This window comes from Catharus ustulatus, chromosome 5 (genome assembly GCF_009819885.2).
Source record: "Catharus ustulatus isolate bCatUst1 chromosome 5, bCatUst1.pri.v2, whole genome shotgun sequence".
NCBI classification, from domain to species: domain Eukaryota; kingdom Metazoa; phylum Chordata; class Aves; order Passeriformes; family Turdidae; genus Catharus; species Catharus ustulatus.
The window spans coordinates 14952377-14972431 of record NC_046225.1 but is presented as its reverse complement, the minus strand read 5'-3'; the positions used below and the strand labels follow the sequence as shown (position 1 = coordinate 14972431).

The 20055-nt window shown below is 38.1% G+C and overlaps 1 protein-coding gene across 9 annotated transcripts in view; it reads left to right on the top strand.

Annotated features, from left to right (window-relative positions):
- Window positions 1-20055, top strand: part of LOC116996181 (mitogen-activated protein kinase 10) — a 144830-nt gene that overhangs the window by 58734 nt on the left and 66041 nt on the right. For 8 of the 9 annotated variants that reach the window (XM_033059365.2, XM_033059366.2, XM_033059363.2 and 5 more), the window contains 2 exons: window positions 7928-7999; window positions 18163-18332. In XM_033059365.2, coding sequence (XP_032915256.1) covers window positions 7928-7999; window positions 18163-18332 — 242 coding nt within the window. Of the gene's footprint in view, window positions 1-7927; window positions 8027-18162; window positions 18333-20055 lie in introns of all 9 variants that reach the window. The other variant, XM_033059371.2, reaches the window with a different exon arrangement.

Sequence of the window (20055 nt, the reverse complement as noted above, 5' to 3'; positions counted from 1 at the left end):
CCATTCTACATTAGCATGACACATTCTAAACAGCAGCAGCACAGGTGAATGGCTGCAGTTCAGCAGTAGACAATCTCTTCTTTCCAGGCAGTTATTGATCATCAGAAACACAGGGTATTTTCTTGCTCCATTAAGATATTTTTTTTCCTCATATATTTAGGGTTTTAATCAAAAGAAGCCAGAAGGTATCAAAATATTTTCTGTCTTTTGTAAAACAATATGTAACTGCCATTGGATATTAACAGCTTGCAGAGATTTTGCAATAAATCCTGCTTGCATCCTGGAGATGAGTTTTTTCTAGTAGTATTTTGTTATGGGGGAAATTAAAATTTGCAAATGTTAAAGATTAGAAGGGGGAAATGCTTTTCAGAAGCTGTATTTTAGTTGTTTGAGAAGTAAGCTGTTTTGTAGCTGCAGAATTTACGGTGTAATCTGCTCATGACTGCAGCCCTGCACTCCATAACTAAGCTTCTTACATTTTTTAGAGTTTGAGTGTTTTTAGTTGTGTGGCTAAGGTATTAATATGTAAATACAAACCCAGCAGGGATTGAACACCCTAACTTTGCAAATAACTGAAGCAACTGTCCTTATTTTGATTAAAAGTTTGGATTATAGAAGTCCTAAGGTCCCTTCCAAGGTGAGTGATTTTTTGTCTCTGTTCCTGAATAACCTTGAGGTGTGAATTAGCTGGCTCAGTTCAGTGGCCAATCACACAGCTGTTTTAAAGGTGTCATGATAAATACAGATATTGCAACTGAGCAAGTTATTCCACAGTCCTGAACAGCTTTTCCTATCTCCATCATGCATACTTTGATACAGGAAAGATGAGCATTGGTAGAATGCAATAAATTTTTTATCAAATAAGTGAAAGCATGACTAAATATTATTTTGGTTGCATAATATTCTCCTCTTTAGTGACCAAACCTGTCATTTTTTGCCCTAAAATGAATGAAACTAACAGAAATTGCTGTTTACTACAGTGCCACATAATAAAGGTCCCCTGAAACAGGATCTATAAGAGGATCTAAGTGCCCTGGCCTTTCATACATCTGTACCAAAGTTAGAATTTTGCTTTTGGCTGGGATATTAATTCCTTTTACAAGCACCCTTCATTGATGGGGTGGTTAACATGTGTAAAAAGCAGCTTGTAAGAATGAGATCCAATGACATAGAGTTCAACTAATCAGAAAAGAATTCCAAACTATTCAAACTTAAAATATATGTTTTATTCGAATCTAATAATTTTCTTGATGCTGCTTGATGCAGACAGTAATTGAATATTTTTCTCTATGTATTCCATAAAATATAGGTCATTTTCACCAGTCATTAAGTGCCAGGGACATCTGCGTTGAAGGCAAATGTAACTGAATTTGAATTAGGTTTGGAGGTTGACTTGGGAGCATATTAAAAATAGTTTTGATGTGATTCAGTACATACCTTCAGGCAGCTTTGCCACTGACATTTATCTAAAGTACAGCTTTATATTGATTTTATTTTTTTAATAGAGAAAAACAAATTTCCGAGAAGGCAGAATTTTTCATTCAGCTGTGCTGAGACATTAAACTCAATTTTTTATCTTTTTCTTTTTTCCTCGGAAAGAGAAAGCAGATTAAAATCAAGTGCCAAAACAGGAAAAATGCATCAAAAAAAAAAAATCATTTCACCATTGTGGTAAAGGTTATCTTATGTGAGGCAAGCAGCGTTTTACTGTGCTCATCTATTTCAAATTAGCATTTCTTCTGGTTTTGTTTTTTTGTTTGTTTTACTGACAGTAGTAGCCGCAGTTCTTGCACACTTATGAGTCCAGGTTCATCCTATGCAAATTTAGAGCTGCTTCCAACATCAAAGTTCAATTTCACAGCTCTAGGAAGAGGCTAGGATTTATTTGGGGAGTGAAGATAATCAGCTGCAAATGAAAAGATGGTATGGGAGATTATGGCAAGATAATCATAAACTTTGACTAATTAATCTGCTGCAGCATCTTACAGGAGTAGTCTCTTTTCCTCATAATACCTGTTCATAACAGTATTACCTCTGGATGTGATATCTTGGGCTGTATAACTTGGGCATTTAGACCAAATATAGTCAGATGGGGAATTCTGTCTCATAATACCTGGCTGGAGAAAAAATTAGAAGCTGGAAGCAAGACCAGCTGTCTTCTGTATGTGAGCTGTGATTGTGATTGCTATGAATATCTGCTTATCAGTCCTTTGTCTTTTCAGTTTATTTGTTCTTTTTTGTTTTGTATGTGTTTCCTTTTCAGTGCTATTCCAAAATAGTTTTTTTCCTTTTCACTGTCTTTTCCAGCAGCTGTTTTAGAGCTACTTGTCTGATTCTTGTGAATTTTAATGTGTCATCACTTCTCTTCCCAGTGGAGGATGATCTGTTTCTGCTGGGATACAGCCCTAATAATTACACTGTTCTCACCACTGCTTTCCCTGGTTATTCCAAGAATAATTAAAATGGGAGTGTAGACACAACAGAAAAACCCTCTTTTGCAGTAGAAGCACTCTCCTCGACTATTATTAATCCACTTGCAAATTTTGGTTCATATTCATCCTCTGAGGTGTCTTGAAGCTTCTTGTTAAGTAGTGTGTCTCCTGTTACAGTGCTGTAAAAGAAAAAGTTATATAAAAAAAGCTGATAAGCCTAAAGGTTTGGTCTCTGAAGTGAAGACCAATTTGATAGAATATTTGAACACGTCTATCCTTATTATAACTGGCAGCAATTATATTAAAAATGTGGGCAAATCGCAGGACTTCTTTCCTGATCCAGCATGTTAAAGATGTCAGATCCACATTTGAAATTCTGTAGGAGTTTGGGGATCAGACACTGCCATTCTCTGCTGGTACACTTTGTCATGCTGTGTGAATTTGTTCAGGTCTTCATTATTTCCTACACTCTTGTTTACACAGAGCAGAATAGCCAAGTTTCAGTAAAGGAAAAATATAGTTACAGGAGTTAGAACATTACTGAAAGCTTCAGAGAACTTATACTGTGGTGAGAGTATGTATTTTCAGATGAAGGAGAGAGGAATTCCAGTACTGGAAATGCATGAAATTATTCAAACTTATTTTCAAAACAGGAAGCATTAATAATTAATGAGTGTTAATCTTTGAACCTTAGTGTTTTTAAAGAAGGTTTTTAAGTGACAACTGATTTGATCAGTTACCCCCTCTCATTGAATTAGGACAGGATGGTTTGTTTAAATAACTTTAGCTAATGGTACTATTTCATTAATTTTTTTTCATACCCTGTATCTTTATGTTAATGAATGAAATATAATGACGTAGCAATAAATACTTTAATTCTCTTTTTGTAGAACAAGTAAAGAGCTACAAGTCAATGAAGATAGGGAACACATTCACTGCACCCATTGTGCACCTGCCATGCATTTGGGTGGTAATAGCCAATAAACAGAAATGCTGGATTTGGTTACTTGATATGGATATATATTGCTTCCCTTTATTATTGAGATTATCACAATTGATGGGACTTGGCACAGGTATTGAATGTCCTGTGATTCTTTTACCATCTTCCAGTTTGCAGCCATGCTATGCCAGGTTCAAATCTAGTGAAGTTTTACATACAATAATTCTTTCTACTTTATCTCCAGCTGCCATTTAATTCCTGTTTAAATTGGAACTTGCACTTCTAATTTTAATTTTTTTCAGTTCCTTGTGGGGATACTTTTTAAATTAGGATTTTCAACATTTGCTTCCTTTTTTTTTTTTTTGGTTCTAGGCATGTAAATACCTCTCAAAGTACGGTCTCAGGAGCGTGGGAGGTGATGAGAACAGCAGCAGGGCTATTTTGGGATATTAATTTCAAGTGCAGCAACACAGGTTAAAATACAGGTCAAACATCTGCTGCAGTTTTTCCCCATGAAGAACCTTGTTTTAGCCCTGGATCAGTGCATTTGACACAGATGTTGTGCTGTGGGGTGAGATGAGCAGCCCTGCCTGCCTGGACTGTGATGAAGAAGGCAGTATTGCAGCAGGACTCCTTCATCTCTCTGAATGTAAAAGTTAACATGGAACTTTCTTGAGGATTGACATTGGCCTTCTGAACTTTCATAAAAGGCTTTAAATGTACTGTGACAGGCAGAGACAATATCCACTGGGCATCAGGGACCTGCTGATTAGGGGTTACAGGGATGAGAAACCATCATGAAGGTATTTTCTCAAAAGGAAGTGACTGTGATGCTTTTTCCAGATAAAATGGTGGGTGCAAGTGCTTAGGCTCTCCTTGGGCCAACACAGCAACAGCCCAGACCCCTCAGACTCGAGGTTTGTATCCCTTAGGCACAGGCAAACATCCCTGTCCATGATCTAGGAGCCACTTACGTGAAGGAGAGTGCAGCCTCAGTGGAAAACAACACTCCTAGGCCAAAAGATTTAACCTGACTGGGCCAAATTGCACAGACATTCCCTGGGTACCAATATCATACAGCACTGAGGGGGAGGAAAGAATTCAAGGATGAGCAGAAAAGTTTACTGTGGGAGGCTATATTTGAGAACTGCAGCTGCTGTTGGTTTTCTGGTCTGTTTTAGCTGCTCTCATTGCATGGCTTCTTCTCTGCTCTCAGTAATTATACTAATAGTATTGATTTAATCCTTTCAGTCTTTAAAGAGCTGTTTGAGTAATAATTAGGTAATCCTTCTGACCCCTGGAGAGTCAGATAGCCATTTTTAAAAGTAAAAAGTCCTTGTAACAGGAAAGGAAGATTTGATACGAGCACTGTAGGTAAAGAGAACTTTATGCCTGAAATGTCTTTCGTCCAGATTCTGTTTTGAAGAACAGCTTTCCATAAGGAATGAAGAGTGGAGTGAGGAAGAGGATGGCAAAGCAGCAGGCTAGCTAGAGGCCAAGCCTCAGTGGATGCAGCCACCAGTTCCCTTGGGGCTGTGACTGCGCAGCTCAGAGGATATTCAGGATTTTCTTTATCTTGCCTTTATGGCTACTTTCCTCCTCCTGATTTTAGTGTGTTTGCTGCTGAGTATTGTATGTTTTTGTAGGTTCTGCGATACAGAAGCCTTGCTTGTGATGAAGATTTGAGATCCAATTGTGACTTTGGTGTGTCACAGGCAGGTTTTCTCCTTGTGATGTTACTGCAGTCTCTGGCTTCCCAGAGTATTTTATTCTATCAGCAATGTTCTGTTCTCCCAGTTCTTCCCCCCTTGGGTGATTTCACTCAATATTGAAAAGGTACAGTGTCAGAAGTGGGGTAAAGAAATATGGGATGCTTGTGCTCTCTCGTAAAGCTCCAGTCCCTGATGAGTGATGCTGTTTGTCTCAGTAGCTTGTTTTATAACTGCTTTATGTTGTAGCACAATTATCTCAGCATCAGGCCAGTTCTTTATTCTGACACTTCTTAAACATCTCTAGTGATGTGGTGTCAGCTCGCACCAGAGGAGACGTGATCAAGGAGATCTGCGTAGCTGAGTGTGAATCTATTTTCTGCCTGAAGGAACTGGGAGTTACATACATGTGTGATTACTTACAGAGCATCGAAAGGAACTCTGTATGAATTCAAGAAACACTTTCAAACATGAACTCAAGTCTGTTTTGTCCTGGGTGCAACTTTCTGTGCCGTGGAAATGTGGTATTTATTCCCATTGTACAACTGGAGGAACTTGGCTCCGTAGTGATTCATTTGGTGCATCTTGTGTACAGAGGAATATGTGTCTTGATCTAGGCCATTAAAACATATCATGCTTCTATTATTTTATAAGCATTTACTGCACACAAGGACAACATCATCAATTCTAAAATGTATTCCAGTTCATAAAACTCACCAGTCTATTGTTGTGCCCAGGGTGACTATGAACAGTCGCAGTAATTCCTGTGGACAGCTGAGGAGCTGGGTGTGACAATGCAAAGTATGTCTTCTCAACAGACCCTCACAGCAAATTCAGGGAGAAACCAAATTCCCCCAAATGCCTTCCCTTCCTCTCTTCCTCACTTTCCACCACTAAACTCTGTCTTGAACATGGTATGTCACAGCTATTGACATTTCAGTCATTGATTGTTGTAGCAATGTAGTGCATACAGCCAGTGAGCGTATCTGCAGCATGACAGTGTGTGTCCTGCTGGCTTTCCAGAAATCACTGACAATATGACTTATGTTAAAAGCTGGATTTTTTCTTCTTCTTTTTAAAAAAAACTTCTATTCTTCTTTTTTGTTTTAATATAAACCATTATGAACCCTCTGTGGAATATGAGACTCTGGTAATGACTCAGTGGGCAGTGAGACAGCAATCTCAGACACTGTAACGTGATGCACAAAAGGTCATAAACTTGCTTTCATAACAGGATTATTCATATATTCATTCATTAAAAATTAAACACGTGGGAGCACATGATGCATTGAAGTTGGCAAGTCTTGGTGAATACTTTCTTGTAGTTTCTTTACACCTGATCAGTTGGTGTGAGTTGAAATTACTCCAGATTAAGCTTTGTCTCATTTAGTGCCATTTACACTTGAAGTTAACTGTTCCTACGGAAGACAAGTGCCATAAGTAGCTACATAGTGTTTCAGAATCATAACTTCATCTTTCTGGAGTGATGGTTGTTTTGTTTTCATTTTTAAGTCTTTATAGTGAGCTTATATTTAACAGAAATACATGAAGTTCTATATAACTTATCTAATTTTTGCTAAAAGTTGTTAATTTTTTTCATTTTACTGTTAACAGGTTTTTGTTGTTGTTTTGTGTGTTTGGCTGGGTTATTATGGTTTTTTGGAGTCAGGCAGATGAACCGATGTTCTCCAAAGTCTGGTGACAGAGCTGCCCATCTCAGCCTGATAACATTGCTGGGGGTGTTTGTCATTGATGTGCCATGCTGGAATGTAGCTGGAACAGGTCTGGTTAGGCAGAGCTGGATGTGGTGCTGTGGAACTAAATTAAAACAGCTGTAACAGGGTGCACAGGGAGGTCTGTCTCGTCTGTGGCTCCCTGGGCCAGTGTCAGATGCCTGGGAAATCCAGAAATAGGCTGGGCATGGAGTGGCAGACTGTGACTCAGGGGTGTCTTGAGTCAGGGGTGATATTTTTGAGGTTAATAGCCTTCAGCAGATTTCTTCTTATGTGAATTTGCCTAATCATGTTAGTGCTTGTTGACTTCTGGCTTCCAAAGCAGCATGAGTTAGTTTCACTGTGACAAAACAATGTATGAAGAATTACTTCTTATTGTTGATTCTAACTCTGATAGCATACCTTGGTGCCACATTTTTTTTTAATTTGAAAAATAATTTTTAAAAAGGAAGTGTGTTTTTCTTTTGATTTTTCAATATGCCACTCATTTTATGTATCTCCAGCATATTTCCACTCAGTTCTTTTTTAGCCTAAAAAAATATCTCCCAAGTCTGTGCAGTTGTTTTATGCAAGGAATCTCTTTGTGTTTTGGACCCTTCTCACTGTCCTTTTCTGTAGCTTTTCCAGTGGTAGAACGTTAAGACCAGAACCAGAACTACATGGAACGTTCACAAAGTGGATGAATTTACACAGTGATGTAACAAGTCTCTCCACTTCTATAACTTTCCTAATACTTGGCAGCTTAGGACTTGGGGTTTTTTTCCTCCCCATAATAATAAGTGTTTTCTATTCCCACATTGTTTAGAACATTATTAACCTGATTTTTTGGTGTTGGTGTAGGGACATGCTAGTGACATGGTAAACTTTGAATTAATGGCACCAGTTACTGTAAAGTTTTCCAGATGTAACCAAGTCATATTTGGGGCCACTGCGTTAAAAGGCATTGGAAAGAATTTAAAGCTTTTTTACAGTTCAGTGTTACAACATTTCTGGTTTTCACAAACAGGGTAACAAATCATGTTGGTTTTAGAAGCCAAATGGAGCTAGAGCTGCATTATACTTGCACATCTGCAGCCAGAAAAGATTTCTATATCTACTTCTCTTTAATTGCAGGTATTTATGAGCCGCCATTTCTTGTATTATTGTGGTGAACCTACTCTGGATGTGAAGATTGCCTTTTGTCAGGTGTGTGTTCCTTACAGGTAAAACAAGGTACAGTATATACTTGTACTTCATTTTTGCAATACATGCTATAATAAGAGAAAAATAGAAGGGAGTCTCAGCAGCTCACTGCAAGTAACTGGTTAAAGAAATGAGAATAAATACAAAAAATAGAGAAATGCATCACAAAAAATTACTTTCCTATTTGCCCTCAAGTTTATGTTTTAATTTAGTCTTAATAATTTTTGATTTTGTTTTGATAAACTATCAGTTAATATTCTGAGGGTTTTTTAGTGAAAAATAATGGCGTGGTTTTCAAACAGAAAAACTGCAAATCAAAGCTATTTTATATTTGCTCTTCTGAGACAGAGCCTTTTACACTGTAGCCTGTGACTATAATTTTCTGTTTTCCTGTACTGGAAGTGAAGGAAGAGTAATTAAAATTGTGGTATTTATCTTGTCTCCCATTGAACACCATGAGCTGTTGAGATCCTGGAGCCATGAGACTGCATTAAAGCCAATTCTGCATTTCTACATCACCTTGAAATTGTTTGGTCACAATGTATGGAAGCCCACAAAGCTGAAACTAAATCTTTGATGCAAAGAAAAAGCTTGTTGATGTATCCAGTTTTTTGTTCTCTTGCTTAATTTAGTTAACATATTTAGTCTCAAATCTGTGTGCATAATTTTCACTTGTGAATGTAATTACAGTGATTTCACGATTATAAGCCGCACCATTTTTTACTAAAATTTTGGTCCGAACCCGGAAGTGCAGCTTACAATCAGGTGCGGCTTATATATGGACAAAGAATGAAAAGTTGCTGTTTTAGTTTGGAGAACAGGTGTCTGCTGAGAAAGGCAGGAGCTTCTCTTTGAAATGGAGAATGTAAACCCCCTCCCTCCAAATTATTATAATTTTGAAATCAAGGGGCTTTCAGGCAAAGATATGGGAATTAGGAATAACAGTTCTTTACTAGGGAAATTAAAATAGAAATACAGTACTACAAAGAAACAAACCCCAGACACTGACAAAGTCAGAGTACAACCTGACACCGTCAGGCAGGGTATTGGTAGCAGTCCCATTAAATGGTGGTTGCATCCTCCTGCAGTGACAGATGTGATTCAGTTGGAGCAGTGTTCCTGTAGAAGGTGCAGTTTCCCTCTGGAGGTCCAGTGATGTGGAGAAATCCGGTTTTCCTCTGGAGTCCAGTGGAGAAAGGGGCTCCCTTAGTGTCCCAAAACCTCTGTTTTTATCTTGGTAAGAGATGTTGGGCTCTTCCCCCTGGCTGGAGCAACTTCCAATGGGATGCAGTAATTTTATCAGTCCCACAGTGGGACTCAATTGGCCATTAGCAGAAAATGACTGGCTGGAGGAAGGATGGGTTGTGAAAAGATAAAGAACAATTTCCCGCCTGGTTTCAGTGGATGGCCCATTAGCAGATAATATCTCCCATGGAGATAAGGATCACTGTCCCCCCCGCCTCGACAGATGGTGATAGAACAGATACCTTTTATCACACTCTGTATTGTAACCCAAGACAGTTGCCGACACCCGGACGTGCAGCTTATAATCAGGTCCGGCTTATATATGGACAAAGAACGAAAAGTTGCTGACACCTAGAAGTGCGGCTTATAGGTGAAGTTTATAATCGTGAAATTACTGTACTTTTTTGCTCACTTCTGAACAGTGTTTTGTGCTTGAATTCTGTCTCTTCATAGTTTTAAGGTTTTGGAGAGGTATTAGGGACATTCTTCACTTTTTGAGGCTGAAAACAATGCTGCCTTCTTAGAAATGAATTTATGATAAACACTATTTTTTTCGTTTTATATTACATGTGGAGTCCAAGTAAAAGCACAATTGTAAAAAAAAAAGGGCTGTTACTTGTGTGTAAGCATTTAACACGAAACAGTGACAGGTGTTGGAAAGTTTGCTTTATGTCTTTTAATCAAGGGGTACTAAATATTAATTCTGCTGAGAAGGTTGAGTCTGGACTTAGGAGTCATCAGCTCTGGGATGGGTCTTGGCTGTTCAGTTTGATAATCTGCTTAACTGTCTTTTTTTTTTTATCACCCGCTCTTCATGTGCATGTGTTTAACTGGCTGAATTCTTCCACTGGCAGCTTTGTCAAACGTAGTATTTTTGTAATGTTTTGACAGAGTTTGCTTCCAAAAAAAATTGCAAAAATTGCAAAAAAGGGTTGGGTTTTTTTTCTCAGATTGTATGAGAAAAGTGTTATTGATGAAAAAATGCTTTCACTGTGCAGAAAAGAGGTTTTCTGCATAGCTCTCCTCTCCTTTTTGCTTGGACCATTTTGGATGCATTTTTATCACTGAGATTAATTCCTAATTAATGGCTGCAGCAGGTACCAGAATGGCATCATCCACTAAGTTCATACAAAGAGATACTCTCCTGGCATTGTAGGGAACAGAATCCCATCCTTCAAGCACTTATCACACAGATACCTTTTCAAGGTCTTCAGACCTTCAGATCAATTCTCTTGAGGATAAAAACTGGTTTAAGCTTCATGTTAATTTATTCTCTCCATAAAGATAGACCCTGATCCAAATAACAGCTAGGACTATGTGCAAGAAGAACCTCTAAATTAAGTGTCTGGTTGCATTAAGACCTGTCTTGGATGCTGTTCATTTGTATTGTTTAGAGCGGGATGGGGGTTATATCTCTGTCCTTGGTCCAAGCATCCAGGTCTTTATTTAGAGACTGGTAGTAGTGTCCAGGTGGTAATATTGTTTATTCCATTCTTATTCCTGCTTCCATTTGAAATTTATGCCTCACTGCAGATTTTCTCCAAAGTGTTTGCGTTGAAGTGCCTTTCTTAAAGCTGCAATATTGAAGAGAACCCTGATTATTGTTAGTACTGGGAGTATACTTTTTCTTGTAATATATATTTGTGGTATGAAAGATATAGCTTTATGTGCTCTGAAGGAAGATGACATATACATAATTAGAGGCTCTTCTCTTTGACATAGAGCTTATGTCACTGAGCATCCTAGTTTGAAATGAAATGCTAATTCAGCAGGAATAGAATTTTAAGGATTTCCAACTTAAGAAAAAAAAAGAATGACCCTGAGAAACATTCAGGGGCATGAGTAGGGTAAATATGTACCCTCCCCACCCTTTCACCCTGATTGCAGTGTAAAAACACCCAAGTCTGGAATTACTGGACATGGATTGCCAGTTCATGTTCTGAAACATGGATTTTTTAAGGCTGAGGAAAAGGACACCTGCTTTTCTATCACAATAGAAAAGTAGGACAAGAAGCCCTATAGAATTTCATTAGACTTCTGTAAGGCTGGTTTCACCAACAAGCTTTTATCTGTAGGACCCTACACATTTTTATTGTGGCACAAGGTAATGCAGAATAGTGTATCATGAGTAGAACAGGACGTTCAATTTTAATACTAATATATTAACAATTTCTAAGATTTCCAAAAGAATACTAATTCTTAATCCATTTTTTTGCTCCATTTAGTCTTTCAGTATCTTTTAAAAAATCAATATCAAGACATGTATAGCCTGTCAGAACTTACATGTTCTCCTAGCTGTTGGTATATGGGATACTTTATTTAGAATACAATTCTAAATGTGTGTACTATGATTATGCCTTCTATCCAATGGTAGGTATTCAAAACTTAGCGACAATTGATATATTAGATTTCTATTAATAAAATGATACTTCAGTCTTTATTTGTAAAAGGGAGAATCCTTTCATTAGCTGTTGTCTTCACATCAAAAACTGTAATTATATAGCTCAATTGAGAAATCTACTTTCTCTCCTGTATCTTTGGCTGCATTTTGGATTTGGATCACTGATTTGGTTCCTCTCCATAAAGAAACCTCAGTCTCAAGGAACCTTTTCTTTCAGTGTCTCTTGATCATTCCTTCCAACCTTCTTTGGTGTGGTGACCAGGGCTGGCTGTCACCTGTGTGTGAGAGCATTGAGCTCTTCAGGCATCAGGGGGATGAGGAATCTTTTGAAGTTGTGTTTTCTTGTGCAAATACTCACAGATTACTCTGTTAGAAGTCTGGCCTGGAATGAAGGACACACCTCTGGGACACAGTGACTTCTGAGCAATACATGGTACCGCAGTTATAAATGAGCTATGAAAATTTGGTGTCTGTAAGAAGGAAGGAATTAAAAGTACTTAGAGCTCAGTGAACATGTGCAGGACAAGAGAATAAGTAAATAGTGCTTTGCTTCATTTTTTGAGTAGATACAACTGAAAAGGGGAAGGCACACTTACTGCTTTTTGTGCAATCAGAACTAGGTAAGAGATAGGTAAGCTGATGGGATTTTGGTAACTCAGTTAGAAGAGGCTGAACAAGCACAGAGTGTTTAAACAAATAAAGAAAAAATCGCAACTACAAAAAAACCCCCAACCTAAAAAAACCCCAAAACCCAATCAGCACTTAGAAATATTATACTACATTAAATAAAATGCTTTAATATCATATCTTGAAATAGAGTGAATAAAGTAAATGTAAAAAGGATCATCAAGACTGAGTTTTTCACAGGGGTCTGTTGTCTACTTGGAAGGCTAAATGCAGAAAGCCCCCTGTCTGGGAGCAAGGCAGCTGGAGAGAGATTAAAAGAAGGCTGGAAATTAGCTTTTAAATCCCACTCACAACACAGGAAGAATGAGTGACTAATACAAGTCTCACAGGAGGAGAATGAGGTGGAAGAATGGAGAACTGTGGTGTGATGTGGCTGGTAAGACCAAAATCTATAATATCACATCCAACCACACACACACAAGATGAAACCCTGTGTGGGAGATTGGATCACTATTTATAGACTTTTGAGTTCAGGGTGAACTGGAATAAGTGAGAAGTCTGGCTTTATGGAGAAAAACATAGATTAAATTTCTGCCATAATTGTGTCATATATAGAATACAAATTAAATTAATTCAGTAGATTTCTCTATGCAAAGATAGTCTGTATTTCTTAAGTGATAGGTTCTGTGGTCATTGAAATTTATACAGCAAAACCTGTTAAATTCAAAGCAGAGGGCTCAGAAAATTCATGTTCATGCCAGAATTCTGGCACTTTTGTGAGAATTAGAGCTGTGCAAGTGGGAGTTTAGCCATTGAATTCATAGTGCTGTTGTCTTAGCAGATGTACCCAGGTGAGCAGGGCTTGCCTCTTAATGCACATTTTCAGAGCTGGCCAGAAGGCTGAGGGTTTTTCCATACTCATGAAATTCAGTCTGTACGTTTGACTTAAGGTTAAATTGTAGCTTTAAGATACTATCCTTGTGCATCCTGGGGGAACCAAAGCATCCACCTGTGAAATGTGCTGTGGTCCAAACAAGTGTCTGTCTGAGGTGGGGTGACCATCATGATGTCTGGCTCAGACCATCCTCTCTGCTCCATCTTGCTCACCTCTGGGCTCTGCCAGATGCAAATCAGGAGTCAGCCTTTCATTCTCCCATCTGATTCTTTCACTCACCTGCATTGACACACCCGTGGAGGGCTTTAATTCATTTCAGCAGCCTTGCATCGTGGCACCCTCGAATGGCTGTTCCTGCCAGGATTTCTGTGGGCAGACAGGGAAGGTAAAATTTCCCCTCTGCTGATGCTGCCAGCGGAATCTGTGGCAGCACTCACTGTCTTGGAGATGCAAAGGAGAGCAATTTGCCTTAAATTGCTGCTAGCATGTATTTATAAAAACTGAAATGTATGAGATGCTGAGCTGCAAGAAATTGCCATATTTTAGACTTGCCAATGATAGAAGGAATGGTGCTCAGAAACAAAGGTCTGTCAGTAAAATAAAATAAGTATAGCTATTTTGTAGGATAGAAATGGACAAATAAAATGGGATATCAGGAAGCAATTCACCTTATAATATAGAAAATAACATAATTTTATTTCTGTTGGGCTTTTTAACTCTTGCTCTCTGTACTCTAAAAGAAAGGAAAAGAATACTTTTATAGCTCTGTGTGAGGCAGTAAGTTATTTAAGTTCCACTGAATTTTTAAATACTTGTCCTTTGAAAGCAAAATATATGCTCTCTAAACTGTAATGGTGAGAGTATCCTTTTCCTTCATCTCAGATGCTTGAGTCTTGACAGTTTATTTTCTTTTCCCTTTCTCACTTGTCAGGTTACTAAGCAAACATCATTGCAAATGTGGCTACATGCTCAAGTGAGCTAACAAGGATAGTTAGGTTTTCAGGGCTGGGAAACTTTCACTTCTCTTACTCTGAAATTTTTCAGTTTGGAGGAAAGAGAATGGCATTGGTGAATGTGTGTGTGTGTGCATTTTCAATTAGGTACTGAAAAGAGAAAATAATGGTTCATGCATTTTTGTATGCATGAAATGAAAGCCAAGTTCCTATCAGTATTGAAGTAATGTAATTTCATTGTCCAAATGTTTATGGAAACTGAGAACAAATGGCATTTCCATGCGTACTTTGTCTGTGAGGAATAATCTTTCATGTTACACAGAGGTCTGAGAAACTTAGATGTGTTTTGTTCGAACTTTCACACCTGCAATGTTTACTGCTAACCTGGGGCTCAGTATTGTAGCTTGGCCAAGTTCATTTGAAGTTCATGTGGAAATGTGTTAACTCACTGGAATTCACTTTACTTTATGAGACCTACACATTTTTACTGTGATGTCCAGATTGCAACGTGTATCCATAAACTTCCTTCCCCCATTTATTTCTTAATGAAATGCTAATTCCTGGTTTCTTGCAATGTTGGTCTCAATCACATTTGAAAGGAGTTGTGGTTAGGTGCATCTGCAGAAAGATCTATACTGGAAATTCCAAGCCCTGGGTTCCTTTCTGATGCCACATAAAAGCTCTAATTTAAGCTGCCTCTACAGGACTTGTAAGCATTGCGCAGTAAAACCTGAATCTGAAATGGCTTAGTGGTGTACAAGGAGGCATCTGGGGGAATATTAATATCTGTAACAGCACCAAGGCTTCTGGAAAGGGTTTAAATGAGCACTGAGGATGTAACAGGAGAAGAGCAAAATGTAGTGGGTAGGCTACTTTAAGATGAGCTATGTGAATTTGAAGATTTGGAGAAGAACCTTTACTTCAGGGTTTAAAACTAAAACTAACACTGACATGCAATATAAAGAGTATTAATTTCCTTGCTAAAGGGAAAAGACTTTTTACCTTAATTTTGGAGTGAAACAAAACTGCCATTTCCTTGTCCTCGTTACGAAGTGGCTGTTGAATTGACCAGAGATGGATCTTGATTATGTGTCAGCTTGGCTTGGGGATCTGATCAAATGTGATTAATCCAATAATGCTGTTAATTCATTGACTTAGGGATTTGATTTGTCAGCATCATGACAACAATAGTTATATTATTCATTCCTGTTGTTATAAAAGTAAGCAGTGCATTGGGCTTTATTAACTTTACTATGCCTTTGTTTTGCTTATTTAGGCTTTGGCTAAAATTGGAAAATATAGAGTAGGGTGGTTTTTGTAGTTTTTTAGCAGTGTGGGTGTAAAGTGAGGAGGCAACTTAGTAGATTATCTGGACCTTCAGGTAAACTTCAAACTAAATCAACCTGCTTGAATTTGTAATTTGTACTTTTTGAAGTAATGCTTGGTGTTTGTTTTCTATCAAAGATGTTATGGGAGGCACATTTTGTAGTAGGGGAAAAAATAGTGATCTAAAAAGAAAAAATTATTCCATGAGAAATGAAACATTCTTCAGCTTTCTCTCACGCAGAGTTAGGAGCAGATTTTCATAGGAATGGTCTGTGTTCTGCAGAGGGAGCTGCTCATCAGGACAATTGTGTTTTCTCATCAGTTGTTGTCTTCTGGGTCCACAAGTTTTATTGCTGTTGACTGAAGCAATTGGATATCATAATTATCCATATAACTGAGCTACTACAGAGTGGTTCTTCTGAGCTGTTTTAATTGAATTTTAAGACATTTCTAGATTTAAAATTCTAGATTGCTAGATTTCAGAAATCCCCCTGTATGCAGCATGAGTTTCCTGAGGCTGGTACTTAACATGGTCAGGCTAACTTAAAAGCAAGTAATTTTTATTCTAGGCACAGAGTGATAAAATATGTGCTCCCATGTAGCTCCACACCGCACAACAAGCTGTCAGGTGGCTTGGGAGTGAGGACACAAACAAACTGTGGCAGGCCTGGCTCATCCAAGCCTTAACACAGTCATTCATTTGTTTAAAAAATTCACTTTATCTGTACTTCCAGAGGAGCTGGCTGGGAGTCAGACTCACTCAGGAATGCAATTTTTATGCTGACACTTTATACATAAACATTGGTTTCAGAGTAATGGGTGTTAATGCAGGGTATGTCCTGCGTTGTTCTGATAATGACATCAGGAAAAATCACGCTCCAAATGTGTTTGTCTTGCCAGAGGCAGCTGTGAAATTCCTGTCAATCAGGAGCATGTTATTAAAAATACTCAAAGAACCTCTCAATTCCAGGTCTGGTATGAATACCTGAGCTGAATAGCCAAATTTATGCATCTGTCTTCACTGAATGGAAGATGTTTTAATGGAAAGGCTAGACAATATGAATGAGGTACAGCCTCTCATTGTCTTCCAATGAGAGAAATTCAAACCTCTTTTGGAATCATTTCACTCTCTGGATGTTTCAATTCAGCACTGTGTCAGTGTCCATAAATCTCTCACTTTTTGTGTTAGGGCAAGGCCTCCCCTGCTCTCCCCCTCACAATGTTTGATGAACAAATTAATGTAAAGTTTCCACTTGGTCTCCTGAGATGACACTTTGTGTTTGAATGGAGAGCTGCATTTATTAAAATGTTTCAAAGTCTCTAAATGAGGTGTTTAGGGCGATGCTGTCCAGTGCCAAAGGGTTTTCCAGTCAGATAATGGACAGAAAAATAATAATGATTTTTCCAAGGCATACCTTAAAATCCAAATTTTTTGCAAGATCAGTAATCTGTTTTAAATGACCAGATTTTTGGAACACTGGAATGATGTCTTTTTTAATTGAAAGAGGACTGTAATCAAAATCAACTTTACTTTTTCCCAGCTCCATCAAATTTCAACTTAGTAGTCCATAAACACAATACATTTGATCATTCAGGTTTTTTGGGGGGAAAGAAATAAGAAAATTTATAAGCTGTGTTTGGGAATACTGAAAAGAAAAAAAAAAGGCATAGAGAGAGGCATAGCTGGTTTTTTTCTTCCTTTATATAAGGCATTTGGACATGTCTTGACTTCCATAATTGAACTGTCAACTTTTTTTAGGGCAGATCTCTTATAATATGTTGAGCTTTTGCATCCTGTCCTCAGCATCGTGTACTATAGCATCATAAATTACAAACACTTAATTCTGATTTTTATCTCAAATTACTATAAATTTTCTCTGTAGTCCATAGGGAACTGAGCTCAGCAGCAGTCATAAAGTGGTTATAAATGTAACTTGCTGCATGGTCATTTCACAAATTTCAGGGAGGGTTTTTCAAGTCTTGTAAAAATTATTGGGTTTTAATTTTACAGTTTTGGGGAGGAACACTGCTGTGCAGTACTGGCTTCAATGCTTGGTTTTGTCATGAAAATTGGTGTTTGCTGCATTTGTTAGGTCATGAGAGCAGCTCTCCCTCCTATCCTTAGGAACCCAGAACTCTGGAAGACCTCCGGAGCTTCTGGATGGATCTCTGTGATACTGAGCCGTGTTGGGTCACAGTTTGTCTCATTAACTGCTCTGATTTTTTTTTTGCAACCCCTGTTGAAAGGTTCTCAAGGCCTTCATCACCTGCTCAGGGGAAGTTTTAGCACTTGTGGGAATACATTTACTTGCTCTGTCTGATCCATAATGAAAAACCTGATTCCTGTGCCTCTGGTCCCAGTTCCACACTGATGAAAGTCATCTTATTTTAAATTAATTGCAAAACAAACGAGGGCAGAATCAGCACGAGCACATCATCCAGCAGTCATGAAGCAGGAGTGATGGCAGGCAGAGACCAGTAGTTGACAGTAACTGGGTCACAAACAATTCACTGGTTTTCTTTAATCCATGCCTTTTTATGGTGACTTCCTGCAGTAAAGAAGGTTTGATACAGTCTTTATGAAAATGAACCAAAAATGACAAGAATTTATATTGAAAAATTAGGCTGACAGTGCTTTATCAGTATTCTAATGTTTTACCAGCCTTGGTTTCTCCCTTTTTACCAATGCCTCTCCCCCTTCCCTTCTTCTGTACAACAGGGATTTGGGAAACAAGTGGATGTGTCATATATTGCCAAACATTACAACATGAGCAAAAGCAAAGTTGACAACCAGTTCTACAGCGTGGAAGTTGGTGACTCGACCTTCACAGTCCTCAAACGCTACCAGAACTTGAAACCTATTGGCTCTGGGGCTCAGGGAATAGTTTGGTGAGTATCAGCACTTTCTCTTACCATGCTTTGAAACACAATTGGCATTTTGCATCTCTTCGCAGCATGCCAGCCGCAGCCGTTGTCTAAAATTGCACAAATAGCAGCCAGGCAACAGACATCCTGAGGCAGAAGGAGCCCAGTGGTTTGCTGATAAATTCCCCAGCTGGTGAGAGTGATAGCACTGGGTTTGTTCCTCCACACAGCAAAGTGGAGCTAGCAAGAAAGCTGGAGAGAGATCTTATCTTAATTGACAACTATGGAACTATTTCCAGAGGCAGTGCAAATAATATCCCAAGTAAACCCTGTGACTTTAGTCTTTGTACAGTAAAAGTCACTGAGAGCAATGCAGAAACTTGTCACATCCCATAGCATTCTCAAATATTCAGGGAGGAAGCCTTTCAATTTGAGGTGACTGCTAAGGTTTCCTTTATTTCTTAAATGTTTCAGTGATGTGAATAATGTGAACAAAAGACAAATGCAGTAGCTCTCCTAAACAATGCGATTTGAATTTAGCATGCTGAAAAATTGTGGAATCCTGGGTGGCTTTTGCCTCTGCATTTTTAGACATGGCTTTTAAATTTCTGTGGCTTGTATTTAAACGTGTCTGTGCAGGCATTTGTTACCAGTGTAATTATGAGGCTTTTGGGTAACTAAAACAATCTTTTATCTATAACTTGATCAGAGGTGAAGTCTTAATTCCATCTGTCACCTCTGTCACTGTTTTGTTGGGTTTTTTTCAGAATTTGATGTGTGTTACTTTACAGGTGGAGGCAGTGGTAAAGCAAAAGGTTCCTTTAACCCAGTGGCAAATGGGTTTTCCATGGATTGCTGGCATTGGCATCATAACTGACAGTGTAACAACACTGACATCGCATCCTTAGGTCCCAGTCCATCCCTTCCAGTGTTTAGAATACTTTGAGACCCTGCAAGTCCAAAGATTGACCTAAATGCCCGAGTACTATATTCCTTATTTTAAACACAAAAGAACTCAAGGTTTCTTTTACATTGGATTTGGGAAAGAGGCATATTTTGGGTTCAGTACTACTGAAATTAATTTTGCACTAATTATTCAGTTCCATATAAAGCAAAGATAGTTTTTCTTTCTCCTTACTATCCTCTGTTTCAGAGGAAAATCAGTTTTTGTTGAACCTCTCTGTGACTGAATTGCTGTAATGATCAATTGTGAGCAGGAAAATAACAGAGAAATTAAGCTAAATAAAATCAAAAATATCCTGTGAATTTTACTTTCATACTAAGAGTTGACAGCAAAAATTTAGAATTTCTTAGGAAAGAAAATCAAATCAGAAAACAAGCAAGTTCAAGTGGAAGTTAACACAAATCCCCTGAAATGGTGAGTAGCATGGAGAGGCCATAAAAGGCCTTTTTGATGATACGGATAAAGAAGTATTACATAACAGATGGGGAAGATTATGAGCATTTTTTTCTTAGTTTGGGTTCCATAGTAAACTGCCTGTCATAAGGCATAATTTACCAGAAATACAACAAACCATCCATCAGCAAACCATGAAGAATCAATGGTGAGGTGATTAATTAATGAAAAAACAATTGGGAGATAAATATTTGTAGTTTAGCTAAGAGGAAATAATACATGATGAGAAACACCTTCAGTTGTGTTTCTCCTTACCAAATAATAATAAACTTACACAGTAAACTTTATTAGAATAAGTTTCTACTGTAGAAACTTACTCTAGAAGTATTC